This window comes from Sorex araneus, chromosome 5, assembly GCF_027595985.1.
Source record: "Sorex araneus isolate mSorAra2 chromosome 5, mSorAra2.pri, whole genome shotgun sequence".
NCBI classification, from domain to species: domain Eukaryota; kingdom Metazoa; phylum Chordata; class Mammalia; order Eulipotyphla; family Soricidae; genus Sorex; species Sorex araneus.
The window spans coordinates 86,857,800-86,867,714 of record NC_073306.1 but is presented as its reverse complement, the minus strand read 5'-3'; the positions used below and the strand labels follow the sequence as shown (position 1 = coordinate 86,867,714).

Genomic DNA, 9,915 nt, shown 5'->3' with positions numbered 1-9,915 from the left:
GACCAAGACTCAGCTTGGTCATTTTTACCCTCACTCTGTCCTTTTCCACCAAGTTCTTTCCTCTGGAATCATTTAAATAAAAAAAATAATAAAAGCTATTCCTTGGTGGGAAGGAATAGCTTTTATTTTCAGTATGATTTTCAGCGCATCACATATCTCATCTCCTTTAATCTTCAGTATCTTCTGCTGTTCCTATTTCCATGCCTGTTTTACAGACAAGGTCAACAGATGAGTTAGAGAGCAGAGGCCCATTCACAAAAGTCAGTCCTGTGCTCTTTCTACTACTCCAGGGTTTTCTGGGTGCCGATTCTTGGGCCTTCTGCATCAGAAGGCCTCCTGTTGTACTTCCATAATCTGGAGGCCACCCCAGGTTTCCTGCAGTAGAACCCTCTAGGGGGAAGAGCACAAAATCCGTATCTCAATGCACTCAACCATTGATTTCTAGACCCACTTCATGGTGGGTGGGAGGTGTTGAAGAAACCATGCTCTAATTTTCAACCAACATTACCACTCCGAGCCTGCTCTTTCCTTTATATTTGCTGGGAGAAGGAAGTGAGTTTTTCTCTTGTAAGGGAATTAGACTTCTAAATTGAACTTCCTTGAAACAATAAAATAAGCAAGCAGTCACCCCTGGGTAAGATCAGTGGTATCTTAGAGCATGGGCAAACTTGCACACTCTTGCATAAGCACCTCCTTTTTCTATTTCTCTCTTCCCTATTTGCAGAAGTCTGCCCTGTGCTGAGCCAGGATGGGTGACTGGAGCTTCCTGGGAGAGTTCCTGGAGGAGGTGCACAAGCACTCCACGGTCATTGGCAAGGTCTGGCTCACCGTCCTCTTCATATTCCGTATGCTGGTGCTGGGCACGGCTGCCGAGTCTTCCTGGGGCGACGAACAGGCAGATTTCCAGTGCGACACCATGCAGCCAGGTTGTGAGAATGTCTGCTATGACCAAGCCTTCCCCATCTCACACATCCGATTTTGGGTGCTGCAGATCATCTTCGTGTCCACGCCATCTCTGCTGTACATGGGCCACGCCATGCACACGGTGCGCATGCAAGAGAAGCGCAGGCTGCGGGAAGCCGAGCGGGCCAAGGAGGTGCAGGGTGCTGGCTACGAATACCCGGCTGCAGAGAAGACGGGACTGAGCTGCTGGGAGGAAGTAAATGGAAAGATCGTCCTCCAGGGCACTCTGCTGAACACCTATGTTTGCAGCATCCTCATCCGCACCACCATGGAGGTGGCATTCATCGTGGGCCAGTATCTCCTCTATGGGATCTTCCTGGCGCCCCTGCACGTGTGCCGCAGGAGTCCCTGCCCGCACCCGGTCAACTGCTACGTGTCCCGGCCCACGGAGAAGAATGTCTTCATCGTCTTTATGCTGGCAGTGGCTGCTCTGTCCCTCTTCCTCAGCCTGGCTGAACTCTATCACCTGGGCTGGAAGAAGCTCAGGCAGCGACGTGGCAAGTCACCACAGGGCAGCTCGTCTGCCGGCATAGTCCAGAACTGCACCCCACCGCCTGACTTCAACCACTGCCTGAAGAATGGTTCTGGCGGCAAATTATTCAACCCCTTCAGTAACAAGATGGCCAGCCAGCAGAACACAGACAACCTGGCAACAGAGCAGGTGCGAGGCCAGGACCCCCTTTCCCGGGATGGTTTTATTCACATCCATTATGACCAGAAGCCAGAGGTCCCCAATGAAGTCTCCCCAGGTCACCGCCTACCCCAGGGGTACCCGAGTGACAAACGCCGTCTTAGCAAGGCCAGCAGCAAGGCCAGATCAGACGACTTGTCTGTGTGACTTCCAGGGGGAGCAAAGGCGGCTGGGAGACGGCAGATGCATCCCTCTGGACCCCCAGCTTTCTCTGATTCTCATCAAGACCTGCTTTGCTGGGGCTCCAGTTCTCAAGAGCATTGCTCATTTATTCTAAAAAGTGTGGTCGATGCTCATAGTCAGAGACACAGCTTCCTACCCAGGTGCTGACTCTTCCCCATTAGCACTTGGCTTAGCCCTAAGCACTTGGTGAAGACTTTCAAATTATTCATTAAACAGGAAGGGAAGGGAACCACAGAGTCTGTGAGGGAGGACCAGAAGGACAGATGACTAGACACCACCTACATATCTGTTGGGTTTTCCAGGACTCTGTGGCTCCGTTGATCTGATCATCCTTCCTCGAAAAGCAAGGACTTAACATCACAGCATGACCCAAGTGACTTGCATTTGATGGATCTGGGATCTGGACTATACCTTGGAGCAGAGGTATAGTCACCTTGTAATGCTTTGACCGCTCCTCATTCTACCCAGTTTTTATTTTAGATAGAGGTCTTGGGAACTTGACCAGCAGCCTCTACTTGACAAGTGCCTTGACATGTACCACAGGCTGAAGCATGGCCCTGGGGATGTCACCTCTCCTGCATGTGTGTGCAATCAGCCACTGGAGGTGTAAGTTCCTAAATGAGTGATTGTGCACACGTATTCCCAGGGACTCCTTTCACTGCCTGCCAAGCTGTGGCTTTACACTTGAATCTGATGCTAGAGACCAGCCTTTCCTTCCTCCTCCTGACTGCCCAGTCAGCCTGTCATTAAAGATCTTATTTACCAGGCTGCTGAAGAAACCACTGTCCTTGCTCACTTGGATTCTGACCTGACCACCAGCTCAGAAGTCCCAAGAATTCCTCCAGCTCTTACCAACACAAAGAGTACATTGTGCTTCTCAGGTTCCTCTTGGGAAGAAATAATTCTGCTGTGAAGATGAAAATGGAGAGTAAATACTGGAAAAAAAGATTGTTTTTCTGTCCTATTTATTATATCCTTGCTGACGGTCAACTTGAGTACCAGGAGAAGGCCTGATGACAGCTACGAAGCCCCTTGCATCTCTCTCTCTTTTTCTTTCTCTCTCTCTCTCAAGCCCTGGCAGCAGGACCAGGAAAGTATTAGGGGATTTCTCCGTCTCTTTGGCAAAACCCTGTTCTCAGGGCACAGAGTTTCCTGTGGCTCCTTAGTGCTCCTAATGAGGCTGCCATGTTGGGGTGCAACAAAGCCTCGCCTTGCTTGGGACTGGCCTGGCTTCTCTATCTAATCCATCTATAGTGGGTAGTTGCTATTTTTGGATGAAGATAAAAGATACTGAAAATGATAGGGAGAGTGTTACATTTTTAGGTGCATGAGTGTGTAAGTATGTATGCGAGGTATGCACGGTAAGTCAGGGAAGTGGAGGGGAGGCCTGGAGTCAGGAAAGACAACCTTAGTGGAATCTGTCTCTTCCTGTCCCCCTCTTCTATACCTCGCAGGGACAGAGCTTTCTGGTTTGCCATGTGATTAGCCTGAAGAGAAGGCATGAGAGGTGGACACAGAAGAGAGAGCCCAGCTTCGACCCCACCTGCTCATCTCCACCCTCTTCCTAATATTTGACAATTATTGGTGGGTGAAGAGAAAGATGAAGGTAGGGAGAAGAAACACTAGATGTCACTTAGGGAAGAGTGATTGATGGCAATCACAGCAGGCTTCTGAAGGGTAGACACCTTTCAGTCCATTGTCTGTCACTGAAACTCTCCTTTAATAAAACAGAAGAGACGGCCTCTCCTTCTATCTCTGAAATGTGTTTGCTTTGTGAAATGAGTCTTATTGAATTAGAAATTCTGTAAGATTAGTCCATGATTATAGGATTTCAGGAAGGAAAAGGGAAATCATATTTGTAGTTTGTCTTAATAAAATTTGGCTCTACGTTGATCTTTCCTTTGTGTTCCTTTCATGTTTGACTGAAATGGGAAGGACAGAGGCTTGAAGTAGGAGTGGGAGTGAGGAGCACCAGCCCATCAGTCAGTAAAGCAGAGAGCTGTGGAACCAGACAGGCAAGGGTTAAGATCCAAGACACTGATTTAAAGATGGAGTCCTGCAAGGTGCAAATCTCTGATCTTCCACTGTAATTGAATTGAGTGATATCAGTCTCTTAGAGATCTAACTGGAAGACAGTTCTGCAGAGTGGCTGGGAAATAAGAGTCTGACATTAAGTGGTGACTATTATTTTTACTAGTATTGTGATTCAGAATTTGTTATGGTACCCACAAATTACACAAGGTGATTACATTAGATTTCCTAGAATTAGAATAGAATGGAATAGGAATTAATTTCTAAGAATTCTTAGAATGATAAGACTCTGGGGAGAGATATCATGAAGGAAGAAGAGAGACCTGGTTTGTGCCTTCAAGACTACTTAGAGTTTTGGAGAAGTGAAGACCTCAAGGATGACTATGAAATGGGACTTGGTGTTACCATCTTACAGATATGGTAACCAAGGTCGAGGAGAACTCTCTGTCCATGACACAGTTTCTCACTGGGTATGTCTCCTTGAAACAGAAAAATATGATTCTTTTTTTTCAAAAAAAGGTCAAGGGAACACCCAAGCTAGTGTAACAAATTTCCTAGAGATGAAAACAAGGGCTGGAAAACACAAATGGAAAGATGATCTGAATTCCTAGTCAGTCTTGTTGATTGAGGCAGGAAAACTTTCAGAGGGATTGCACTGAGATTGCAGAACATGTGACATGGGTGTTGAGACTCAGAGGTGTGTTGGTACCTGTGCATAGGTAAGGGGCTTGGTTCCATGGTACAGCTGGAAGAAGCATCTGGGGGGAAAAAGGCAGTGCAGCTCATGGTTTTATGAACAGAGCTATTACCAGTTAACACCTTATTTTACACAAAGACTATAAAAACCCAGGGACTTACTTTATAGTGGGTAAGATTTCAGCCTCATGCATCTACTCTCATTTTCTCTTCTTTTTTCCTTCCTATAAATGTTCACCGCTAAAGAGGAAAGCCGGATAATAATGTAGTGAACACAGTCTGAGTTGTAGGACTCTGCAGGGCCCTTTTCTTCCTCCACTGCCAAATAAAACTAGAGTTTCAACCAGTGGTGTTTCATGTCTATGACTAAAAACGTTGAAGTGATTACCTCCTAAGTAACACCCCTATGAAGAACCATAGTATTAATGAGTTTGCTTCTTAGTAGCAAATTTTGGTAGCAGAGAGAAAGAAGAGTACCAAAGTAAAAAACAGAACAAGGCTGTTTCACAGCTGTGGTGTCTTGAAGGCTTGATTTCAAGGATGTGAAGATGAAGACAAGGATGTAACTGGATGCCAGCTGGACTACCCACTTCCTAATTGACCCATGTGCCTGCTCTTACAAAAGAAAAACATATAAATAGAATAGGATCTATGGTTGTTCTTCTTGTTGACCACCCATGATCATCAGAGATGGGTACGATCTGTAGTTTTCATTTCCATTCCAGTTGCAAAGAGAAAACTTCTATTCAACAACTATCAAGCACCAATTTAAAGCTGGGCACCATGTGGGGTTTTAGGGACACAATTTTATAAAACAGATGTGGTTCCTGCCTTTCATGGCTTACAGGCCAGTTGGGAAGATATCCTAACACAAATCAATTAAATGGTTTATTTCATTTCATACTAGGTGATCATACTAACTGCCAGGAGAGAAGCAGGCAGGAAGCGCACAAATGAGGAGTGGCAGGGGGATCTTCTTTAGAAAGGATGAATGGAAAGGTGTTTTGGAAGTTAACACTCAAGATTAGAAGAAACAGATGTTGGTGAATATGAGAACACAGATGAGGAACCAAAATTCCTTCCAGGAAACCCCCATATATAACTGTCCCTGAATCTAATCTGCTACAATAATTTTGAAAGATGTAGAAGTTAAACGACACTGAGATGGCACCCAAAACTGCATTATTGGGCTGGAGTGATAATACAGTGGATTATCAGTGATAATGCATGTCCTACCTGAGTTTGATCCCTGGCATCCCATTTGGTCCCCTGAGCACTGGCAAGGGACCAAATAATTCCTGAGTGCAGAGCCAGAAGTAACTGATGAGGTTATCACCAGGTGTGCCCCCACCCCATCAAAAAAAAAGAACCCTAAATAGCACTGTTTACGACCTGTTGTAAAACACACTTCATTATTTCAGCTAGAGCCTCAATACCACCTCACACCACAGAGACTAGCACACATCCAAAAGAACAAAAGCAACCGCTGTTGGAGAGGATGTGGGGAGAAAGGGACCCTTCTACACTGCTGGTGGGAATGCCGACTGGTTCAGCCTTTCTGGAAAACAATATGGACAATTCTCAAAAAATTAGATATTGAGCTCCCATTTGACCCAGCAATACCACTGCTGGGAATATATCCCAGAGAGGCAAAAAAGTATAACCAAAACGACATCTGCACATGTATGTTCATTGCAGCACTGTTTACAATAGCCAGAATCTGGAAAAAACCCGAATGCCCTAGAACGGATGACTGGTTGAGGAAACTTTGGTACATCTATACAATGGAATACTATGCGGCTATTAGAAAAAAGGAGGTCATGAATTTTGTATTTAAGTGGATCGGCATGAAAAGTTTCATGCTGAGTGAAATGAGTCAGAAAGAGAGAGACAGACATAGAAAAATTGCACTCATCTATGTTATATAGAATAACAGAGTGGGAGACTAACACCCAAGAATTGTAGAAATAAGTACCAGGAGGTTGACTCCATGGCTTGGAGGCTGGCCTCACATTCTGGGGAAATGGCAACTCAGAGAAGGAATCACCAACTATAATATAGTCGAAGGCCATGTGGGGGAAGGGAGTTGCAGGCTGAATGAGGGCTAGAGACTGAGCACAATGGCCACTCAACACCTTTATTGCAAACCACAACAGCTAATTAGAGAGAGAGAACAGAAGGGAATGCCTTGCCACAGTGGCAGGGTGGGGTGGGGGGGAGATGGGATTGGGGAGGGTGGGAGGGATTCTGGGTTTACTGGTGGTGGAGAATGGGCAATGGTGAAGGGATGGGTTCCCGAACTTTGTATGCAGGAAGCATAAGCACAAAAGTGTATAAATCTGTAACTGTACCCTCACGGTGATTCACTAATTAAAAATAAATAAATTTTAAAAAAAGCCAAAAGAGAGTTTAGACAGTCTTAGCTAAAACAACTAAATGTCATTTAAAATATTCTAAAAGATCCAGTCTGGGGTTGCAGTTGCTATTCTTCTGGTATTGACTCATAACATGCTTGGTCTCCTAAACTAGGCCAGGGTAGAGAGGAAAGGTGCTGGGGAGAGAAGGGCTTCACGTCCCAGAGGGACCACAGGTTGGTAGACAGAAAACTGTTGGAAAGGGCTGGGAAAGGCTAACAGAGTGTGGCCCAGAGGAGTCCCACGGATGAGGATCTGAGGGCATCAGGTGGGGCAGGAAGGGGCGGGAGCCCACCCACAGGGAAGCAGGCTACAGAAGCTGTGCAAGCCTCTAGCCTCTAGTTTCTCAGGTGGTAGCAGGGCCTAGTCCCTGAACTGGACTTGGAGCTGGACATCAGACTGGGAGAAAGGTCCAGCCATGAATGAAACAGAGCCTCTCCTAGGAATTGGGTTACTGGCAGGCCACAGGGGCAGGCTCGGACAGAGCACAAGGTGGGGTTCATGACAAGAATGACAGTGAGATGCTGGTGAGTAGTATCGTCTGCAATGATAGAGATGCTTTTAACAGATGCCTTCAAAGCTTTAAGTCAAAGGAACCTCCAGAGCTGATTGTGAGACTTCCAGGCACCTCAGTAATCAGTAGTGCATGGGAGATGGTGTTGGGATGGAGGCCAGCACTGCCCCAGAGGGTCAGGACTGAAATACAAGGCTGAAGCCCTCTTGGCCCTTTGGCCTGGCTGGCTTTTCCAGATCACCCATTAGAGTCCTGATGGGACATTTACTTGCCAGTAGGTCATTTTCTTCAGAGAGAAACAGAACTGTGTCAGAACTCTTCAGGAGGTCTGGAGAGCTGGTGGAACCAACCTCTGCTTCCTGGCTTGTGTGACTTCCCTTAGGCAGGCTGCTCTTCAGGGCAGTGAGGAGAATTGATGATGCTTTCTAAAGGCCTTCCTCCCTCTCTCCCTCCCTTTCTCTTTCTTTCCCTCCTTCCTTCCTCCTTCCTCGTCCTTCCTTCCTTCCTTCCTTCCTTCCTTCCTTCCTTCCTTCCTTCCTTCCTTCCTTCCTTCCTTCCTTCCTTCCTTCCTTTCTTCCTTCCTTCCTTCCTTCCTTCCTTCCTTCCTTCCTTTCTCTCTCTCTCTCTCTTTCTTTCTTTCTCTCTCTCTCTCTCTTTCTTTCTTTCTTTCTTTCTTTCTTTCTTTCTTTCTTTCTTTCTTTCTTTCTTTCTTTCTTTCTTTCTTCCTTCCTCCCTTCCTTCCTCTCTCTCTCTTTCTTTCTTTCTTTCTTTCTTTCTTTCTTTCTTTCTTTCTTTCTCTGGAATTGAACTCAGGGTCTCACATATATAAGTCAACTGTTCTATCTCTGAGATACGTCGCCTCTGGGACTTCTCTTTAAATTAACTGAAACAATTTAGAAAGGTTTAAACTTACCAATGTTTGAAGTAAAAATTGCACATATGAAAGTCTGTGTGGGGTGTAAATGATTAGGGAAACCCTTTTTAAAAAAAAAAACATTTAATTTGGTAATAATTACAAGAACATGTTTGCAATTAAGGGCTGTTTTCCAGATGCTATGCTAAGAAAAGTTACACATTATCATTTCATCCTTACAATAATCATGCAAGGTTTCTTGACCTCACTTGACAAATATGAAAATAGAAAAATTCAGTAGAGAAAGATCCAGTAAACTGCAGAGCCAGTAGGTGGAGGGGAGGGGGCTGGGGCGTAGGGATGGGGGAGGATAGGGATTAAATGTTTGATTTCCTGTCTTAGTATGCCTCTCTACTGTACTTATCATATATTCAGTACAAAGGCAAGACACAAAATTGCATGTGCGCGATGATCACAGTATGTGAAAATAGGTATTTATGAGAACCAAATGCTGAAAGGAATAAGCAAAAATAAAAGCAGCGGAGTCGGTATGGTGGATCTGTGTGGGAGTCTCAATCCTCCTTTCAAAATGATTTTAATGTTATCAAGTTATTTTAGTAATTAAAACATTTAACTGTATTTATATTCAACCTTTGGGCAAATTTAATGTTTCCCTGGGGTGACTGCCAGGAGCTGCCTCTCTTCCTTTCTGCAGAACATTTTGCCCGGGAACATTTTTCTCTATTTGGGCTTTGCTTGCCTTAAATGGAGTCAGACCAGCAGAAGGCACCGAGTACAGGGCAGGGACACAGCTGCCAACTTCGATGGGGATGGTCAGCCCTAGCGCAGACGGGGACAGGGGATGAGAGGAAATCAGGGAGAGGGAAGCCAGCCGCAGTGCTCTTGCACCTGAGAGGAGCACGTGGTCAGCTCTCTAGAATGTATAGTAAGAGAGGAAAATGGCAGAGCCTGTTCAAACCACGAGGACCAGACACAGGAGGAGAAATGCTCAGGAGAAGCTTCATAGGTGGCACTTGAAATGGACTATGAAAGATGAATCAAATTTTATTAGATGAAGAGAAGACTTCTGGTGGGAGGAAATAGCACGAGTTAAAAGGAAGAAAAAAGCTTGAGTAATAGAAACATGGTGCATCCGGCACTGAGAGGGGCCCCTAGAAGGACTCTGAGGGTAGGGGAAGCCACGAGCTGCGAGGATCTCTTTTGGAGTGAAAGTGCTTGAAAGTGTTCTTTCCACTCTGCAGGCTGTGGGGACTGCCGCCTCCCTTCCTTCTGTCCTTCCTTCTTTTTTTCCTTCCTCATTTCCTCTCTCTTCCCACCTTCCCTTCTGTCCCTCCCTCTCTCCCTCTCTTCCTTCCTTCCTCCCTCCCTTCCTTCCTTCCTTCCTTCCTTCCTTCCTTCCTTCCTTCCTTCCTTCCTTCCTTCCTTCCTTCCTTCCTTCCTTCCTTCCTTCCTTCCTTCCTTCTCTCACTCTCTCATCATTGATTTATAGTGTGATTGAAATTCAGTAGGGAGTATAGTCACATCTTCGTATGAATTGAGCACTACTGCA

The 9,915-nt window shown here is 45.7% G+C and overlaps 1 protein-coding gene across 1 annotated transcript; it reads left to right on the top strand.

Moving 5' to 3' along the window:
• Positions 1-736: 736 nt before the first annotated feature.
• GJA5 (gap junction protein alpha 5) lies at positions 737-3,630 on the top strand. The gene has a single exon (XM_004619229.2). It carries the CDS (start codon positions 749-751, stop codon positions 1,799-1,801), a length of 1,053 nt encoding a protein of 350 aa, XP_004619286.1. The 5' UTR covers positions 737-748; the 3' UTR covers positions 1,802-3,630.
• Positions 3,631-9,915: the final 6,285 nt, after the last annotated feature.